The sequence below is a fragment of the Zea mays genome, chromosome 7, assembly GCF_902167145.1.
Source record: "Zea mays cultivar B73 chromosome 7, Zm-B73-REFERENCE-NAM-5.0, whole genome shotgun sequence".
NCBI classification, from domain to species: Eukaryota; Viridiplantae; Streptophyta; class Magnoliopsida; order Poales; family Poaceae; genus Zea; species Zea mays.
Genome location: NC_050102.1, coordinates 4,356,231 through 4,377,920, shown reverse-complemented (window position 1 = coordinate 4,377,920; position 21,690 = coordinate 4,356,231). Strand labels below are relative to the sequence as shown.

At 48.2% G+C, this 21,690-nt stretch overlaps 1 protein-coding gene across 1 annotated transcript; it reads right to left on the bottom strand.

Annotated features, from left to right (window-relative positions):
- Positions 1 to 10,434: 10,434 nt before the first annotated feature.
- Positions 10,435 to 13,060, bottom strand: LOC118472898 (uncharacterized). The gene is made up of 2 exons (XM_035960792.1): positions 11,932 to 13,060; positions 10,435 to 11,823 (listed from the first exon to the last, which is right to left on the bottom strand). The coding sequence occupies exons 1-2, from the start codon at positions 12,933 to 12,935 to the stop codon at positions 10,824 to 10,826; spliced, it is 2,004 nt and encodes a 667-aa protein (XP_035816685.1). The 5' UTR covers positions 12,936 to 13,060; the 3' UTR covers positions 10,435 to 10,823.
- Positions 13,061 to 21,690: the final 8,630 nt, after the last annotated feature.

Genomic DNA, 21,690 nt, shown 5'->3' with positions numbered 1-21,690 from the left:
GTGGGAATCCCGCGGCCTTCGTGTTCGTCCCGCGCCCAGGTCGGGTGCGCTTGCAGTAGGGGGTTACAAGCGTCCACGCGGGAGAGGGAGCGAGCGGCCCCAAGCGAGCGCCTGTTCTCGTCCTCGTCCCCGCGCGGCCAACCTTCTCTAAGAGGGCCCTGGTCCTTCCTTTTATAGGCGTAAGGAGAGGATCCAGGTGTACAATGGGGTGTAGCAGAGTGCTACGTGTCTAGCGGGGGAGAGCTAGCGCCCTAAGTACATGCCGTCGTGGCAGCCGGAGAGATTTTGGCACCCAGCTGGTGTGATGTCGTGGCCGTCGGAGGAGCGATGGAGCCTGGTGGAGGGACAGCTGTCGGAGCGGTTGGGTCCTTGCTGACGTCCTCTTGCTTCCGTAAGGGGGCTGAGAGCCGCCGTCGTCACAGAGCATGCGGGGCGCCATCATTGCCTATCTGGTGGAGCTAGCGAGATGGGACACCGGTCTTGTTCCCTGCGGCCCGAGTCAGCTCGGGGTAGGGTGATGATGGCGCCTTCTGTTGGCGTGGTTGGCCTGCGCCCTAGGTTGGGCGATGTGGAGGCTCCTCCGAAGCCGAGGTCGAGTCTGTCTTCCATGGCCGAGGCCGAGTCCGAGCCCCTGGGTCGGGCGAGGCGGAGGTCGTCGGCTGAGGCCAGGGCGGAGTCCGAGCCCTAGGGTCGGTCGAAGCGGAGTTCGTCGTCTTCTGGGGCTGAGCCCGAGTCCGAGCCCTGGGTCGGGCGGAGCGGAGTTCACCGTCTTCCGGGACTTAGCCCGAGTCCGAGCCCTGGGTCGGGCGGAGCGGAGTTCGCCGTCTTCCGGGGCTTAGCCCGAGTCCGAGCCCTGGGTCGGGCGGAGCGGAGTTCGCCGTCTTTCGGGGCTTAGCCCGAGTCCGAGCCCTGAGTCGGGCGGAGCAGAGTTCGCCGTCTTCCAGGACTTAGCCCGAGTCCGAGCCCTGGGTCGGGCGGAGCGGAGTTCGCCGTCTTCCGGGGCTTAGCCCGAGTCCGAGCCCTGGGTCGGGCGGAGCGGAGTTCGCCGTCTTCCGGGGCTTAGCCCGAGTCCGAGCCCTGAGTCGGGCGGAGCGGAGCTTCCTATGGTGCCTTTGGCAGGGCCTGACTGCTTGTCAGTCTCACTCTATCAAGTGGCACTGCAGTCGGAGTGGATCAGGCGGCGCTGTCCTTCCGTCAGGCCGGTCAGTGGAGCGGCGAAGTGACGGCGGTCACTTCGGCTCTGCCGGGGGGCGCGTGTCAGGATAAAGGTGTCAGGCCACCTTTGCGTTAAATGCTCCTGCGATTTGGTCGGTCGGTGCGGCGATTCAGTCAGGGTTGCTTCTTAGCGAAGGCAGGGCCTCGGGCGAGCCGGAAATATGTTCGCCGGCGGAGGAGGCCTCGGGCAAGACGGAAACCTCCGGGGTCGGCTGCCCTTGTCCGAGGCTAGGCTCGGGCGAGGCGTGATCGAGTCGCTCGAATGGACCGATCCCTGACTTAATCGCACCCATCAGGCCTTAGCAGCTTTATGCTGATGGGGGTTACCAGTTGAGAATTAGGAGTCTTGAGGGTACCCCTAATTATGGTCCCCAACAGGTACTACCACAAGTTCGTCCAAGACTACGGCAAGATTGGGGTGCCCCTCACTTTGTTGCTGAAGAAGGAGGGCTTTTCTTGGAACGATGAGGCCCAGACAGCCTTTTAGACGCTCAAGGCGGCCGTGATGTCGGCACCTATGTTGGCGCTGCCCGACTTCACCAAGGGCTTCATCGTGGAGTGTGACGCATCCACGCACGGCTTCGGTGCGGACTTGCTGCAGGAGCACCATCCGATCGCCTATTTCAGTAGGCCAGTCACGCCCCGTCACCACGCTCTGGTAGCGTATGAGCGGGAGCTCATTGGGCCGGTGCACGCCGTGCGCCACTGGAGGCCGTACCTATGGGGGCACACGTTCCTCGTCCGCACCGAGCACTACAGCCTCAAGTTCCTCCTCGACCAGCGCCTCTCGACGATCCCACAACACCATTAGGTGGGCAAGCTCCTCGGCTTCGACTTTTCGATGGAATACAAGCTGGGTGCCATGAACACCGTCGTCGACGCGCTGTCCCGGCGTGACACCAGCATGGACAACTCGGTCTTTGCGCTGTTCGTGCCTCGCTTTGACTTCGTCGACCGTCTTCGTCATGCTCAACAATAGGAGCCAGCCTTAGTCGCCATTCGGGATGAACTAGCAACCGACACAAGGGGAGCGTCATGGTCGCTGCTAGACGACATGGTGGCATATGATGACCGGCTATACATCCCATCGAACTCACCACTTTTGCTCGAAGTGGTGGCTTCTACGCACGACGACGGTCATGAAGGGGTGCAGCGGACTCTACATCGCCTCCGCCGGGGCTTCTACTTCCCCGCAATGCACCGCGTGGTCTAGGACTTCGTTCGCGCCAGCGCTACGTGCCATCGCAACAAATCTGAACACCTACACCCGGTGGGCCTGCTGCTGCCCCTGCCTGTTCCCCAGGCCGTGTGGTCCGATGTTGGCTTGGACTTCATCGAGGTGCTACCTCGTGTTGGGGGCAAACCGGTGATCCTCATAGTGGTCGACCGGTTTAGTAAATACTGCCATTTTATCCCACTGGCTCACCCCTATAGTGCAGAGTCTATGGCCCAGGCGTTCTTCACCGAGATTGTTCGCCTACATGGGATCCCTCAGTCCATGGTGTCGGACCGGGACTCCATGTTCACTTCGACATTCTGGCGGGAGCTAATGCGACTCACTGGCCCCAAGCTGCACATGACATCAGCCTTCTACCCGCAGTCCGATGGACAAACGGAAGCAACCAACAAAGTCATCGTCATGTACCTCCGATGTTTCACGGGGGATCAACCACGTCAGTGGCTGCGATGGCTGCCATGGGCAGAGTACATCTACAATACGGCGTATCAATCGTCGCTCAAGGACACTCCTTTCAAGGTGGTCTATGGTAGGGACCCCCCTCCATCTGCTCTTATGAGCCTGGAGAGACCTGGGTGGTGGCAGTGGCCAAGACAATGGTTGTACACGAGGAGTTCCTAGCGGATGTTCGCTATCGCCTGGAACAAGCCCAGGCCGTCCAGAAGAAGTTCTACGACCGCCTGCATCGACTGGTCTCCTATGACGTGGGTGATTGGGTGCTGTTGCGCCTTCGCCAATAGGCTGCATCTTCCCTGCCACAGGCGCACAAGGGCAAGCTGAAGCCGCACTTCGTCGGGCCTTACCAAGTGACCGAGTGCATCAACTAGGTGGCTGTTCGTCTAGCGCTACCCCTGTGTGCCAAGCTGCACGATGTTTTCCATGTCGGCCTCCTCAAGAAGTTTGTTGGCATACCATCGGCTACGCCACCTCCCCTCCCATCCACTCGACATGGAGCAGTGACTCTAGAACCTGAACAGGCGGTTCGGTACATGCTGGCCAAGGGTGTTCGACAAGTGCTCATCCGCTGGAAAGGGCAGTCCACTGCTAGTGCTACATGGGAGGATGTTGCAGACTTCTGCGACAAATTTCCCCAGTTTCAGCTCGAGGACGAGCTGATCATCGAGGGGGAGAGATGTCATGTACGGTCGCACCTATAGGCACCGTCGTGACGCCAGGAGGGCTACGGAGCGCACGACCAAGGCAGGTGCCACCGTCAGTGGCTAAGTTTTGGAAAGTTAGGATCTAGTTTCCTTTTGCATGCCTTAATTATAGGAAAGATTAGAGTTTCCTTTTGCATGCCTTAATTAGAGGAGAGATTGGAGTTTCCTTTAGAGGAGAGATTGGAGTTTCCTTTTGCAGGCCAGGCCATTGGCTATATATATGTTGTGTAATCAAACTTGGAGGGATAAGAAAGATCAATTATCCTAAAGTTGCTCCTCTCCCTCAAACTCTCTCAAGCCGCTGGTGAGATCTTCTCACGGTGAAGGCCTGGAGCGTGACTACGAATTACGTAGCCACGGTCCGGCGACGTTGAGAGTTGAGGCGCTTGACACTTGTCTAACCAAATTGTGGCAAGTGAGGCAATGTGTTATTGCCCCTTGTGTATACAATATTTGTAAACATGTGTTGGAGCTACAAACTGTAGGATCATATAACGTTAGAATAGACAATCAGAGAGGGGTGATTGATGATAGAAGCTTAAAAATAATTAGGCCACTTCTAATCAACCAAAATACTCTCCCCGTCTCAAAATATTTATATATATAGATTGTATATTACGAGCCTTGGTCTTTCAATAACTAGAGAAAGTCCAGGTTCGATAGTGCCATCCGGCTGAGTCAGACCAGGTCCGAGTGTCTATAAATGAAAACCCGGAGCACTAGGGTTCAGTTTTTCACGCCCCATCCTGATTCATTAGCGATGATGCCCACCTAGGCGCGTGCGACGGTGGCGGTTGCACGAGAGTGCGCGCGGCGACAGACCCCTGGCCAGTGGTTGCGGTGGTCACGGCTCCCCGACTCGGACGCGTCGTAGCGGCGGTTCCCAGATCGGTGGTGCAGTGGTGGCGGCTCCGCGATCCAGAGGGCGAGCGACGGCGGGGGGCCCGTGCAGGCAAGAGGCGGCAACCCCAGGGGGCCCCGAGGCGGGCGAGAGGCGGTGACACTCCCAAGACGGGCGAGCAAGCGGCGCTCCCCGACGTGCAAGTAGCGACGACGCATCACGAGGCGCGAGGTTCGAGCGGTGTCACAGAAGACATGAGGTGCGCGTAACGACGGTCACGTGTGACATTCTCCGACCTGGCGCAGTTCGGGTGCCCAAGTGACGAACTCAATCCGTTCTTGTGTCCTCGACTGCATCCTCTGGCGACTACCTCCTCTGATTCGTGTTATGTCTTTCGATTATTGTGTTTTATGGCTACCACATGCACTAATTAAGCTAAAAACTATACGATTTTATGCTTGAACACGGAATATCAGTTTACTGCATGCATATTTTTTGCGTGCACATTGGAAAGGCAATTCCTTTATTTATGTTGTTCGTAATTACCATAAAAATCAAATCAAATCATTTATGTTCGTAACTGCCAGATTTTTAAGTCTGTCATAAAATTGTCCCTAATTTCCGCCTGTTCGTAATTACCATAAAAATCAAATCAAATTACTTATGATTGTAATTGTCAGATTTTTACGTCTGTCATAAAACTGTCCCTAATTCCCGTTGGTATTCTTAGTTGGACCGATATTAGGTTTTTTATCAATTATGTACACGATGTAAGTATTTATGCGCCGTTGTATAAGAATTTATGCTCTGTGTGACTCGTGTCATCTAATTTTTTGCGCGCGTGCAGTGGAAAGGAAAATATAATCCAAAATTTGCTCGCATGCAATGAAATCTCCCACGATTTGCCATAATTTTTGGATCTACATAAAAATAGAAACCGCATGCATGCGACTAATGTTTTTTGGATCTACCATAAAAATATGATCGTAAATACAACCCACCAAAGTTATCAATCTCTCACATTGGCTCGACATTTACGCTTATAACTGAAGGGTTTTATGCTTAAAACTTAAGGTTTTTATGTTCGAATCTCTAAATGCGTCCACCAGTGAACCACATGCCACAATTTATACGCAGTGTACTGCATTGCATATATACCTATACCGTGTAACATAATTAATATCAGTATATATATCATAAACTGGTTCTAACGAGCCTAGTTGCATGACTGTTGGAACGATCCTATATTTATGGAGGAAATAAAGCATTTAAATAAGTTTTTTTGTTGCCATGCATGCCAATCCATTTTTCTTCATCGCAATCCTATCATGTTAAATTTGTGCCATGCAGCAAAAACAAATTTTACGCAGTGTACAAAACTGCATAAATACTTACACCATGTAGCATAATTAGTATCAGTTTATATATCATAAACTAGTTCTAATGAGTTTTGCTGCATGGCTGTTGGATCGATCCTATATTTATGGAGGAAATAAAGCATTAAATACATTTGTTTTGTTTCTATGCATGACAACCCATTTTCTTTCATCGCACATTTTTGCCATCCTAAATTTATGCTCATGCAGCATGAAACAGATTTTTACGCAGTGTACCGAATTGCATAAATACTTACACTGTGTAGCATAATTAGTATCAATATATATCATAATCTAGTCCTGACGAGCCTAGATGTATGATTGTTGGAACGATCCTATATTTATGGAGAAAATAAAGCATTAAATACGATTTTTTGTTTCTATGCATGCAAGTCATTTCCTTTCATCATACATTTTTTGCCATTCTAATTTTGTGCGCATGCAGCGGGTAACAGATTTTTACGTGGTGTACCAAATTGCATAAATATCTATATAGTGTACCATATTAAGTATCAGTATATATTATAAACTGGTATTGACGAGCCTAGCTGCATGGCTGTTGCAATGATCCTATATTTATGTAAGAAATAAATCATTTAAGAATAGAAACCATGAGACATATATTTTCTAAATTTACACACATGCAGGAAAACATGTTTGACTCATGCATGTATCTCTTTTTTTTGTACGCACAGATGTGGTGGGGTGGGAGGCGCACCTGACAGCCTGGCTTGGAGAGTGGGTGGGTGCGCCGACATGGACTAGGTCGTACGAGGTGGTCGGCCTGGGCTTCCTCTAACTATTTGATGCCCAGGGCTCCTAATATACATCCCCCTCTCTCTATATATACACACATTAGGTATTGTATGAATCTATTAAAGTACTAAAATGACTAATATTTTGGGACAGAGTGAGTAAAACGATTTAAATGTTTCTTCAAAATATACTAAAATGCTAAAACTACTAAAATTGATAAAAGGGCTCAATTAAATTGTGAAGAAACATTTGGATCGCGATCCATGAGGGCATGTACAACCCACATTAGATGATGAAGTAGATTGTGCTAAAATGACTAAAATTGATAAAGGGGCTCAATTAAATTGTGAATAAACATTTGGATCACGATCCAGTAGGGCAAGTACAACCCACATAAACAACCCGTATCTTAAAAGGTATCTAAGGAGGTAAATGCAAAAAAAAGAAAAAACACAAGAGACGTATCTTGGCGAAGGAACATCTCTAACAAAGTTCTCTAAGCCTCTGTTTGGTTTAGCTTTCTGAACCAAATTAGTTGCAAAAAATCTAGAATCCCCTAAAAATCTACAGTTTCCTCTAGTTAAATTTAGAATCACCTTCTACCCTAGATTTTCCAGATTCCTGTCATCCATGTTATAAGTTGTCATGCTCTAATAAAATCTATAGTTGACAGTTGTTTCAACCAAACAAATTTCAGTTTTTCATAATCGTCAGTGTCGTGGTTTCAGAAACCAGGGGACAATAAAATTTGTGTTCGACGGGGATGCTAGCGTGGACCCACTCTAAATGGTGAGCCACGAGGGGCTCAGAGATGGATATGAGACAGGGGGTTATACTGGTTTAGACCGGAGCCCTAGTCCATTGTAATGCTGATAGTAGTATTGCTTGGAGCATGTTACAGTTGAGTGCTTGTGTGAAGCTGTGTATGGTGTCTTTTGAAGATGGGTCGTCTTTCCCTCTTATAGCTCAAGGGTAGACTTTATAAATGAGAACTTGTATCCTACCAGGGTGGAGTTCGGCCTCCTGCTCCTGGGTGGTGTACCCCCTACGGTGTCGTTTGCTGGGTTGCATGTCGTCGTACCCCTAGTATGGCATCGCGTCTTGTCCGTTTGCCATACAAGTTCCTGTAGCTATTCTAATATTGACGTAGCGGTGTTTGGTGGGTCCTGTCGAGTATGTTCATGGTGAAGTTTAGGGATGTCTTCAGTATAGCTTTATCTTCCGTCATCCCCTCAGCGTCACTTTTCATCATGTGTAGGCGTATGCCTAGTACGGCGTATTGTCCATCCCTTCTAGCGCATGAGTCACTGTAGAGACCCCGATGCTGAGGTCTCCACGGCTGGGGTTGACTGGTCCTACCAGTCAGTGGGGATATTCTTCAGAACGTGTCCGACGTCGTGCTTGACAGAGACCCTTCAACACTATTCCCATGGTTCGGTCATGGCTTGGTGATGATCTGTCTCATCGTGCCGTCGTGGCTTGATAGTACTAGGTCGGCTCTCCCTCTTGTAGATGTGTTCGCCAGAGAGTCGGTTGTTGTCTTGTTGGGTTGCTCGGCAGGCAGGTTGTTCGACGGCTCCGCCACGCCGGGTTGCTCGGTAGTGTTGTTCGGCAGGCGGGTTGGTCGACAGTCCCGCCCCGCCGGGTTGCTCGACGGATGGGTTGGTCGGCAGTCCCGCCTCGCGCAGGTTGCTCGGCGGGCGGGTTGGTCGGTATTCCCGCCTCGGTGGGTTGCTCGACGGGCTGGCCTGTCGGTTATTGGGCTATCTTTCGGAGGACTTTTGTGGCTTCTTCGGACACCCGGTTTCCAGGTACACGATAGTTAGCTTACAACAACTTTCTTATAGCTAACAACTAGAATCAGATTTTCAGGAATCTACAGCTAAACCAAATAGACCGTAAATCTAGATACAGTTAAAGCCATAGAATCCATTAGCATATTTAGGTTTTGTTTGGTTATTCTCGTTCCACATGGATTGGATGGTGGATTGGATGAGATTGAAAAAAATATATTTTTTTTGACTTGCTTGGGATTTAAACGCACTCAATCTTGCCCAATTCACATGGATTGAAAGCAAATCAAACACCTGAATGAGCCGTATCTTGAGGGGTTCTAGTTAATACTACCTCTATTATTAAATATATGATGCAATTGATTTTTTTTAAAAAAACTTTGATCACTCATCTTATTTAACAAAAAATGTGAAATAGCATTTATTTTGTTATAATTTATTTTATCACTTAATGTTGTTTGAGCGTGACTTAAAATTTTATATTTTTGAGTAAATATTTTTAATAAAACAAGTGGTCATAGTTTTTAAAAAATTAACGAAAAGAGTAAGATATAATACTTAGTTATATTAGGTTATATTAGGTTATATGAATAAGTTTTTTTAAATATATCTAGTAGTACTTAGAGAACCGCAACGGTTGTACGTCATCTTACCACCCTACCGGCGCCTGATGTCGCCGCTCCATACCGGTCAGCGGCGTGGCTGCGATGCGAGCGCACATCACCGCTGCTCGGCACCGGGATTGCACAGCCCGTTGGCCTCCAGCCAACCACGGGAGCCACGCAACAAGCTGCATGCATGCTCTTTGCATGCAAAGGACGTCTCCTCTTTTTTTGTTTTTCTTTTACTTCACTTTTTTATTTTTATTTTCTTTTTCTTTTTCTTTTCTTTTCTCTTTCCTTTTTATTTTTCTTTTTCTTCTTTTTCTTAGCTCTCCCATTCAAGTTTCCATAGCGACAATATCAACATGATTGGTTGCCTGGACAACCGGCGCCAGGCTACATGCCATTTTTCTGAGTTTTCATGCGTGCAACTGAAGGTGCTTGATTTGGCCTATCTTGCATTCGCATCCGCATATCCAGATCCGTGCATTCGCAAGCAGACATCCAATCAGGTGCTGATGGACAGTCAATTTGGAGGTTGCGGTGCGCACGGGTGGCGGGGCAACGAGAGAGTGGACAGGGGAATCTAGGGTAGTGGGGTGGTTGATTTTGGCGGGAGGAGGCGGTAGAGTTTGCCTGGGGACGTGCTGTAACGGCACGTTGCAATAGTGTGCCAGAGTCGAGGAGCCACATAGGCGGTAGAGTTGAGTGGGGGCATCTTGAGTGTTGAACACCGTATTTGGCACCTGTGTATGACTAGACGGTCTGGTCCGACCATGTGTCCCGGATGGTCCGTGCCCCGTGATCAGATCAACTCGGACGAGAGTATTTATCCCTTGTGTGGTTATCCTAACCTATCTATGAGAATCTGTTGGATCTCGTCTAAAAATAGGTCCAGATCTGCTTCCCTATAAATATAAAGGGGTATGACCGATTGAGAACTCTCAAACACAATCCAACCGAACCAATCTATTTACTTTCATTTATCATTCATATCTTAGGAGTAGGTGTATAGCCTAGCTTTTTAACTATAGCTTCTCACCCTAAATCATCGTCTTTATTCAACTCGACGTTGTCTAGAGGCATCTTGGGTGGTCTGCCGACCCGAAGAAAACCCTAGAATCTTACCTTGACGAGGTTCACCCCAGAGGGCAAGATTCACTTCACTCAAGATCTCTTCCTTGACCTGATTTTTTAATCCCTGGATGACTCTACACTATCTGGGGATGCTCTGGTGGCCTGTCGATTCCGGAGCACCCTAAGATCTCTCTTAGATCTAGGTTACCGCGAGAAAGAAGAAGATCTTATGCCTCCGCGAACCATCCGGCCCAGAACACGGATATTTTGTGCTCCCGCAGATGGTAGGTACACCCTTACTTGATTATTACCAAATGGGCGCCATCACTGAGCCATGGGGGCAAGGAGAGCAGACATAGGAGCGCACCTTGCTGGGATGGAGCAGACAAAGTTTCAGGTGTCTGCGTACCGCGAGCTTGAATTGCAATATAAATGAAACTGAGACAAGTTCAGGCCATGAGGCCAATACAAACGCGCTCAGTTCTCTGAGCTTATTCGACAGAAAGAACAGAAGACTGAAAAAACTGAAGAACAGCACCTGAATTATCTAACAAGGTCCAGAATTAGCCTGTTCCTCCTGATCCTCATTGTTCACAGGATTAAGGTAGAGAATGCCTGCCTGAGCAAGCAGATACATGCATGCAGATAGCAAAGCTTATTTTGACAGACACTAGAAAGACTGAAAACGAAATGGAACAACAGCATCTGGAACATAAACTTGTGGGGGAAAACCGACAAAAATAGCTCCGCCATTGACTTGAATCTATCATGCAGCAGCTGAGGGTCCAGAGCCTAGATTAGCCTGGTCCTCCTGATCTTCATTGTTCACAGGATTAAGGTAGAGAATGCCTGCATGAGCAAGCAGAGCCCAGATGTGCGTGAGGAACTCCCCGCCACTTTCAAGGTGTTGCATGTGTTGCTTGGTGGTGTAGTGCGACTTAGCGGCATGGATGGTTGTCTTGGCCCAGAAATCTTGCAGCGCCTTCCAGCGATCCCCATCCGCCATCCTCTCCAGCTGCTTACCGAGCTCGATGCCTTTATGGAAGATATTCCGAGCGTCGTCTTCTTGTTCCGTGGGTTCTCCCACCACCTTCAGTGCCAACTCTGCTATATCGGCTTCATGGTACGGAAGTAGTTCTGGGACAGATCCAATCAAGTACGCACAGTATCTAGACAAATGAACTGCAACGCCTCGGTCATCATCTCGAGTAGTCCGATTAGTAGGAGCAGGACCAGAGGAAATATCACAGTGTTCAGTTGCGATGTGCCAAATTAGCATGACTTCCAGCTGAGAGAGGCCCTTAAGTTCACAAGAATACGTATGGAACGGCATCTGGTCCTGCCATTGCGATGTTTCTACGGCGTCGTCGTCCTTGGTTGGGTCGTTGCCGCCATACGTTGATATGAGCGATCTAGCAACAGCTCTCTTCACTGCATCAGAAACCTCCACTGGATCTTGCTGTTTTATCCCGTTTCTCATCAATGAGTGCTGCTTCATCCTGTTTCTCATCAGCTGTCCAGAAAACGTGACCCTTCTAAGGAAAGCGATGACTGTTGCAAAGATGGATGGGCTGATTTCGTACCAGTATCTCTTGACATACATGGTGGCTAGTGATACCTGGGCCCAGTCCGATGCCAGATAAAATGCCGCATGCACCAGCTCCACTGTGAGGGCTATAACCAAAAGCAGCAGAGTGATGATGTAGTCAGCTCTTGAGATGCGTACTTGTATGATCGGATTTGGCGTCTCAAGTACCAGTGAATTCCTGACGGCAAACACACCAACGGTTAAGATTAGAGTGATCTTTGCTAAAGCCAAAGACTGGAGGAACGGCACCGGTAGCTGATTCGTCGCTGCGAAGGTGTAGTAGTACTTTGTGAAGAAGTAGTCGTAGCAGAAGCCCAGCTCTGCCTCGATAATCCTGAAGGCTCTTTTGAAATGCTCTTCAGAGGGCAGCAGTTTCTTGAATACGAAATCATGGTCTTTTATTTCAGGGATGGTCTTGGGCCGTTGGACAACTAGCCCAAAGAAACGCCTTGCAATGAGCTGCCGAAACAAGGCATAGGACAGGCATAGGTCTTTCAGACAAGCTGAGGAGCGGCCATCCAGACAATACCATACCTGGTCGATGGTAACGAGTCCACCACCTCCAAACGGACGGTAGCAGACTGCATACCCGTTGCCCTTCATGCTCTGAGGGTCATACTCTTCCGTCTCTACGGCCTGTATGCCGAAACGGATCTTCCTTGGGTTTGGGCGGAAAAAAAGATTCGATTTCTGCATCTTGTATCCCACAGCTGCTAGACCGATGGATTCGCAGAGCTTTGTGAATAAAGCGAAATAAAAGAGGGCCATTACGCAATTGGAACTTGCTCTGGAATTCTTGAGATGCCGCTGCAGGTCCAGGGTTGTCTTGAAGGTATAAGTATTTGGATCAAGGAGCAGACCGAACATGATCCAGTAGAAGAAGTACTTGATCATGTCGACTCCACCCTCCATGTACTTGTTGTAGAAGCTGCCACAGAAATCATAGTCCTGTACGGCGGTGGTGCCCGCCGAAGCCATGACGAGAAAAGCAGCCCAGACGGGATACGACGAGTTCTTGATCGGGGAGGACTGCATCGCACCAAGGGTGTAGATGATGAGCGCCTCCATGAGTTTGGAAGACGCCCGCAGGACAGTGCTGAGGACGGAGCTACGCCAGCGCCGCCTGTAGAAGCCCAAGAAGAGCTGGAGAAGCAGCAGCCCAGCGGCCGCTAGCACCAGACCTTCCACTTTGACGATCGTCGCCCTTGGGTGCTTCAGCAAAGGGGACAGAGCCTGCATTGCCCTCGTCATGTTTACTACTCCATCTGGGTTGGAGCCTGGCGGATCCATGGAGGAGGATGGATAGGTCAGAGATGAATGAAAGGTGTGTGTGTTGCTCTCGAGGAATTGGATGTTTGTCTGCCGGCTTCCTCCGACTAACGGTACTCCTTTTATTTGATTTGAAGGTGTGGTCCGATCGATCAATGGATGCTTTAGGGTCCATTGTGATTACTTTGGATTGGACCTACAAACCATTGTTGCTTACTATCAAGCTGACAAGATTATAGCATACGTTGCGTTCTTTTTCTTTCAGCTCTGCAAGATACCTTGCGTAGTACCCCGTGGCTAGATCCAATACCATGCATGTACAAGATATCTAGCAGCTACCATATTTCATCCTTTATTTCAAACTTCACTCAGCAAACAGTATTATCAATAGTTTAAATCCTCCTATTTTATTACACGATGTGTGCTGCAGAGTCTTATGCTCCAAAAACATATCTAAGAGATTTAGCACCCAAATTCTAGAATAAATTGATGGGTACATCAACGACCATTACAAAAATAGCGCCTAAATTCTATAATAATTAATTAACCATCCATTCATCAAAAATGATTTGATGGTGTTGTTCGTGCCCAGTGCATAGCCTAAACTTTGGGGTCATTTCACTAATTCCTAAGAAGGGTAATGCCATCGAAATTTAGGAATACTGACCAATTTACTTGCTAAACGTGAGTTTTAAGATAATTACTAAAGTTCTCACTAATAGAATTGGTATGGTCGCTTATATGATTATTAGACCTTCACAAATAGCCTTTATGTTTGGACGGAACATTCTCGAAGAGGTTATTATGCTACATGAGACTATGCATGAGCTACATTGGAAGAAATTAGGTGGCATAATTCTCAAATTAGACTTTGAGAAATCATCTGATAAAGATAAATAGGATTTCCTCCAACAAGCAATGCATATGAAAGGTTTCTCACCTAAATTGTGCACCTGGATTCAAACTATTATATCAAGAGAACACGTCGAGGTGAAGGTCAATGATGATGTAGGTCCTTTTTTAGTACACACAAAGGCCTATGACATGCATGGTGATCCCCTCTCGCCGATCCTTTTAAATATTGTTACAGATACTTGGCGATTTTTTTCGAGAGCTCAATGGTCTGCTCAATTTCAAGAAGCGTGCCACATTTGGTAGATGAAGGTCTATCTATACTCCAATACGCAGATGGCACAATGGTTTTTATGGATCATAACTTGGATCATGCTTGTAACTTGAAATAACTTTTGACCGCATTTGAGCAAATGTCAGGTCTAAAAATTAACTTTCATAAAAACAAACTTTTTTGTTATGGGTTGGCCAAGGAATGTGAAAGCCATTACTCAGGTATTTTTGATGTGGCATGGATTGATGCCTTTTAGATACGATTCCTATGACGCATCGCAGGTTGAGAAATAGTGATTAACGATGTGTCATTGATAGGTTTGAGAAAATAATTAGTGAGTGGAAAGATAAATTTATATCCTTGGGAGGACGTTTAATGCTTACTAATTAAGTTTTTAGCAGCATTCCTATTTTCATGATGTCTTTCTTTGAAATACCAGCGGGGTGCGACATCAAATGGATGTAATTCGTTCTAGATTCATTTGGCAAGAAGATTGTCACAAAAAATAAATACATGCTCATGAAGTGGTGCGACATCAACCAAAGGAGCTAGGTGGCATAGGGGTTGCGAACCTAGCTACCGAGAATATTTGCTTATTCAGCAAATGGTAGTTTAAGCTTCTTAACGAAAATGGAGTTTGTCAACAACTTCTCAAAAATAAGTATTTAGGAACCAAAGCGCTTACTCAAGTTTCACGGTGACCCAGAGATTCTCAATTCTGGTCTGGTCTCATGAAGGTCAAAGATGAATTTTTGCAATTGAGTCATTTTCAGGTAGGTGATGGACAATCTACCTAGTTTTGAAAGTATAGATGGCTTATAAATAGACCTTTAAAAGAGCAATATCCAAATCCTTTTAACGTTATGAGAAATAAGATGACTTTATAGTTGTAGATGTCTTACCTGGTGTCATCCCCAACCTGTCCTTTCGTAGACCAATTGTGGGGGTAAAATTCGATGAGTGGCAGAATTTGTCGCATTTGTTGACCATAATTAATTTAGACCCTATGAGAGATAGATTTCTTTTGGGGGCTCAACATGATGGTCTTTTCTCTATCCATTCTATGTACTTAATTTTAATGAATAACTCCACTCAAAATCGTGATGCTTTGCTTTGGAAACTAAAGCTCCCACTTAAAATTTGAAAAATTATGGTATTTGCGGATGGGAGTGACTCTTACAAAAGATAACCTAGCGAAACGAATATGGAAGGAAGTTTGAAGTGTAGTTTTTGTAATAAAAATGAAAGTGCTCGGTACCTTATCTTTGATTGTTACCTTGCTAGAAATATAAGGAGAACCATTTTCTTTGCCTTCCACATAGGTAGACCCTTTAGTACTAATCATATCACGAAGGCTTGGCAATCCAATAAAGGAATTACACATAAAAAGAAACTTTTGGTTGGAGTTGCAGCAATATTTTGATTCATTTGGCTTCGTCGCAATGACGTCGTTTTTAATCATAAACCAATACCATCAATTCTGCAGGTTATTTTCATAGGAACACATTGGCTTCGATTTCGGAGCCTACTGCAGAAGGAAGAATCACACCAAGAATCTCTCAATATATGTTAATCCCTAGAGATGGTGTCCATGAAGATCTTCACAAGCCATGGATAACGATCCAATGTTAGAATTATGGCTGCCTAATTTGTTTATGGTTCCAAACAGATATTTTTTTATCATCTCATAGTTGTTTGTGGAGTTGTAACTTTTACATGTAAGGCTGTTTTCCATTATAAAAAATAATATATTAGCATTGTTTAAGCACGGTCAGATCAGCAAGAAGAAGCAAACCTGGCCTAGCTGATAATTTCATCTTATATTTTATGGGTAAACAACTAAACATGCCTATTATATTGCTTATAACTATAAAGTTATGATCATAAAAGAGAACATTCAATTTAAAGAGTTATAATGCATATAGATCCAAGGGTGTCAATTTAGTATGATTTGCAAACATAACTTTGCATTGCAATGGAATGCATAACTTGTTACATATATTTACATCTTGAAGCGATATAATGTGTTTGGAACCTGTCAAGATTCTAGAGATGAAGACAACAAGACAACATGGTTAAGTTATATCCTTCTCCCCTTGGAAGGTGTTGTCGAAGAGAATGACAAGTATAAGGCGCATTACAATTCGGAATAGACATGATAAGCCGAAGGTTAGCACCAATGAAAATACAAATATACGTTTAATCGAGGATTAATGCCCATTTAACACTTCAATAGATGGTGCATGTCCTTTTTTGTAACATAGCAAATACACTTAACATATTACGAAACATAATGCAACAACAACAAAGCTTCGTTCTCATTATACCTTCTGAGCCTCTCTAGGAGAAGATATTGCAGACATAAGATTATAAACAACAAGTTGATCCCCCTATTGCAGTAACATCGTTTATCCATTTATAGGGCCAAGCCCATATACATTTCTGTACAAAATTACAAGAATGTCCTCCACATTACACACTAGTTCTTCATAACTAGGGAGGTACAATCAATGCATTTTTACAGCAAAGATGTATCACATATGTCTTTTCTTCTTCCTAAGAATCCTCTTTTGCCTCATCTTTTGAGTGTAGCTTCGAAGGCAATCAGACTTCATCTCTCCTTTTGGCTTTGGTTCTACCTTGTCGTGCTTGATATTAATCTTCTCTTCAACTTTTCAATAAACTTCTTTATTAATTAGTACAAAGCTTTGGCCTTTATTCCTTATCCCGAACGTGCTTTATTCTAGACTTTAACTTTTGCTTAGGCCTGATACCTAAAAGCATATTTGAACAATGATTTTTGTTAGCATGGACCTTCACCAATAGAATGCACAACTTTTTACACATGTACATTTTACAGCTCTAAGATCTATTCATTGGTCATTACCAACTATAATATGTTATTAGAATTAAACTCTATATTGTTGCTTGGGCCTTCTTAAAATATAACTTTTGTAGATGTGTGGTATTCATTCTAACTTCTTTTTTGTCTTTTGGTTTAAGACAAAATAGAACATGTGGTTTACTCCCACTAGTAGTGAGATGAAGTGTTAGATGGTTACAAATCACAACTAAATATATGTTGGAACCTGCCTCTCTGGATAGCTAGATCCAAAAAGGAAATGAGAAGGATTCAAAGCCACAATGTTTTTCTCCCCACGCTTTGGCACAGTACGGGGATATTTATATGTAATTGAGGGACTGCCTGACCCTATCAAGGACATTTAGACCCTCAATTACCTAGTTTATCCCCAGAATATTCCCTCGGGGGGAGGTTACAACAAGTCATTACAACGTACTTTATTACAGACACGGCCCAACCCACACTGCCCACGCGTCGTCCGGACACGGGGCCCTGCTACATGGGCCGAATTGCACACGGGCCCCTCCTTGCTCTGAGAGGGACGAGGCCTTATGGTCTTCGCGGGACCTTCATCTTGGCTTGCCGGAGCGAAGGGGGTCGAATAGGCCTCCGTATGGACGATGTCCTTGGTCTGTCTGGCGGGGCCTATGGGAGCGATCTTCGTTCGTGCAGACGCGGGGTAGATGTCGTCGAGCGAAGGGTGGCATGTTCGCCTTCGCCCCAACATTTGCCCTCTGAGGGGCCAGTTCGACCAAGTCAGCTCGTGCCAAAGACCACCGTGAGATGGTGAAGACGCTACCCTCGCTCGAAGTGGTCTCGCAGGGTTTTTTGAAATGACCGTTGATGGACGCGTTACTGTTGGACTGCGGGTTTCCCGAGGCGTCGCTCCGCGCCTATAAAAACCCGACCTCGGCCGAGACCGCTGCTTGTTTGGATTTGCACTACAGAAACCCTAGCTTTTATAGTCGCTCGCCTGCCCTCCTTGCTCGTTTTGCGCCGGAAATCTGGCCTGTATCAAGCAGACCGCGCGCCGTCACCGATGGTACGTTGCAATGTCTTCTTCCTCGTCTGCTGCGAGTGCGTCGTCGGCCACGCCGTCGTCCGAGGAGACCTTGAGCGACTTGGCGGTGGTTGAGTGGCAGCCCGGCCACACCTTGGAGTTTGGGATCTCAAGGATTTTCTCGGGCCACGTGCTGGAGATGCAGCGGCTTGGTTACTTTGGTAACGGTGTAGGGTGGGCCCCAGGTGCAGAAAAGGTCCCCGAGCCTGAGGGCGAGTTGATAGTTTTTGAGGCCTTTTTCGCTATTGGTCTTCGCCTCCCGACGCATCGGTTCGTAGTGGAGGTGCTACGAAGGTTTGAGGTGCAAGTCCACCTGTTAACGCCGAACGTGGTGGTGGCACTTGCGAAGTATGTCTGGGCAGTCTCCTCCTACGGAGGGCAGCCGTCTATGGAGGTCTTCGCCAAAAAATATTGACTGCATTGGCAGAAGAGGAAGATAGGGGATAAGATAGCCCAATTTGGATCGTGCACCTTCACGTGGAGGACTGGGAAGACTTCGGCTGAGGTTGTGGAGATAGTCCCTTGTGCTAGGAACAAATGGGGCAAGTGGTGGGATTTTTGGTTCTATGTGGCTCCGGCCATCCTGTGCTCACATTGTTACGTGGCATTTCCTCGATTCGAGGTGGCGAAGGAAGACAAAGACGAAGGGGCTCTCCGATATGCTACCCGCCTGAGTAGCGGGTGCAACCTGGTGGAGGAGTTTATTGCCTATGGGGTGTGGCCCTTGGCACATGGTTGGGCGTTGGGCGAAGTGACCCCCCACCGGATGCCTACCCTGGGCGGCCAGATGGTGCGAAGTCCAGCCTTCGCAGTGGATCTACGCGGTCATGACGCAGTCGCGTTTGCACGTGAGGTTGAGGTCGAGGCCGTGAAAATTGTAGGGAAGTATGTGCCAAAGACGGAGACTTTAAGGAGTTGGGACATTCTCAGTTCAAACGTTAGGTTGAACCGTGTTTTTGAGTTAAACCATTTGACGTATGGTGGTTACCCGGGGAGACTGTGCCGATGTTGCTGGCCACCGGGGGAAACAGGCGATGTCCACGACCGACGAGGGCCCCTCACGGGACAAGGTTCTGGGTGCGGCCTCCAGGAAAAGGAAATTAGGTACAACAGCTGAGGCTTTAGGATTGAGGGCTTCCGACCATTTTTTGTGGATTTGCTGGACACATGCGTAGCTCCCGGGGAGACGATGTCTTCATTTGAGCTCTGGGAATCTTCTGCGCGAATGCTGAAGGTTACCGGGGGTCGCTGGCCTAGGAACATTTCGATACCCCGGGCGGCCGGTGAAGACATATTCATGTCTCGATTAGATCGTGACATGAAGATTTTCCCTTACAGAAGGAATGTTGGTGCTATTGTATTAGCAGTGATGGAGAAGGATCGCCAAGATGCACAGCGAAAGAAGCATCGGGCTCATGTCATGTTGGCGGACCCGAGCCGTGAGGTGAAGATGGCATGACCGAGCGCGAAGCCCTCTGCCCCCGACACCGGTACGCCTCCGCCTGTCACGCCTGCTGCTGAGCGGAGGCCCCTCTCACCGCCGCGCGTTGCTGAGGTGGTGGTGGCAGGGGCTGAAGGAGTCTCCATGGAGCTTTCCGTGGACGACTACCTGGTAGGGGTGGGTCGCCATGTTCGATGCCCAGACGGGGCGGGCTCCTGTTGGTGAGTTTTTTGGCGAGGTCTGTGTTTCTGACTTGACCATGGTGTAGGGGCAGAGTCTGGGCAACTGGCTGTTGTTCCAGCGGTGGTGTCAGTCGGCTCGATGGCCACGACGACCGTGGCGAAGGGTGACGTGGGGGCCCTGGAGGACCCGTGGTCCAAGTTCTTTGCCGGCGGTGAGATTGCCTCGGCTGCCGCTGCGAAGGGTGTGGCCGCATCAGTTGCGCAGCAGCCGAAATATGTGAGTGTGACTAGTGCTTGCAGTTGTATCATTTTTGTAGTTCTGCTTTGACAGTCTTTGTGACAGGTGGCTGCCTTTGCCGAACGTATTGCTTCAGGGGCGTTGACCTCGGAGTTTTCTGCCGAGAGGCGGCGACTTGAGGGGAGAATCGAGCGCCTCCGGACGCAACATACGGAGGCAGTCATGAACAAGTCGGCGGCGGAGAACAAGAGTCGCAACCTGCTTGTGAAGCTGACGGCAGCGGACACAGAGAAAGAAGACCTCAGCCATCGGCTTGTGGAGGAGAGGGAGGGCACGGAAAAGGCCCGCGCAGAGGCCCAGGCTGCCCGTGCTGAGGCTGACGTCGTGCGCGCCGAGGCCAGCCTTGCCCTCAAGCGTGCCGCCGACGCGGAGTCAGGGGTGAAGAGCTTGGGAAGCTACACTGAGAAGACAGAGGCCTCCACATGCGCTGGTGTTGAACGGGCGCACACAATGTTCGTGGATGCGTACCGCGAGCTTGGCGCGCGAATTGCCCCTTTTGATAGGTCTAGCGAGGAGGTGGGCCTTCGCTTTCTCGGGTGGCTGCAGGAGGAGCTGGAGTCGCTCTCGTCTATCGTGATGGGCCTCATGTCCTATGCCTCGCTCGTTACCTGCGAGGGGGCGGCGAATGCCTTGTCCCTTGAAGGGTGTAGGCATTTCGAAGTCTTCGACCGTGTAACCGAGGACTTCGACCGTGGAATCTTCCAGGTCGGAGACGAGGTGCTAAAGCGGTCCGCTGGGGCGCTTTACGACAGGATGTGGGGCCCTCACGGCCGTGACACTGTCTGGGAGAGGGCTGACCGAGCTTTGGCGCAGGTATTGTTGTCTCTCTATGCATTTTTTTGAAATTTTTTGTTGTCTTCGTAGATGATGAATGAGGAAGAAGTTGAGGACTTCGACGGCCTTGAAAGCTCGATGACCTGGACGGAGAGCGCGGAGGCGGGGGTTGAAGGGCACTCCGCGCCTCAAGCAGGCCCTGATGAAGACTCTACAGCGGCGTCTGCTCCGGCGCAGGTGGAGGGGTCGCGTTAGGGTTGTTGGGTTTTGCGTTTCTTTTTTTGATACTGAAGGTCGGTTGCTGCGTAGGTTGTGACGTCCGAGCCTGCGCAAGCAACCCCCGCTAATGTTGATACTAGTATTTTGGCGGCTGCGAATGCAACGCCCTTTAATTGAAATGTGTTTGAGGGTTCTGAAACTGAGTCATTGTCCTCAGACGGGGATGATTTTGGGAGCCCTTTTTCATGGAATGAGGAGTCTTCTGAGGAAGATTTAGACTACTTCGCTGCGTTGGATTTGGCCGCATCGGAGTCCCCGCCGCAATCTGATGCACGCGAAGTGGCTACTCCCTCGTCCAGGGCGACAACCGAAGACCTGCACCGACGAAAAGTGGTGTCGAAACAGAGCGTTGACGGGATGTCACGATGTGGGAGACGTCGCCGGATGGGTATGGAGCGATCCCGTCTTTGACTAGATCGGGGTAGCCAACGCGATCTAGTGTCCTCGACGACCGGGACGTGTATTGGGGAAGGGGACTTGCGGAATCTATTTGAGGGCGAAGAGTTGAGGATGATGTTGTTTAATTTCCGAGAGGCGGGTCTTATTTCGAAGGCGGAGCTGATGTAACATTTTTGCTGGCCTTGCTCTCGTGTTGCAATAGTGAGTGAAAACGCTGCTCTCCCTCGCTTCACAATGGAGAGGGAGGGCGACAAAATATGACTTGTATTATTTGTGCGATGTGGTCGATGGGCCTTTCGTTTTATGTATGTAAACTACGATGGCATGCATACTGTGTGCTGCATTTATTGCGAG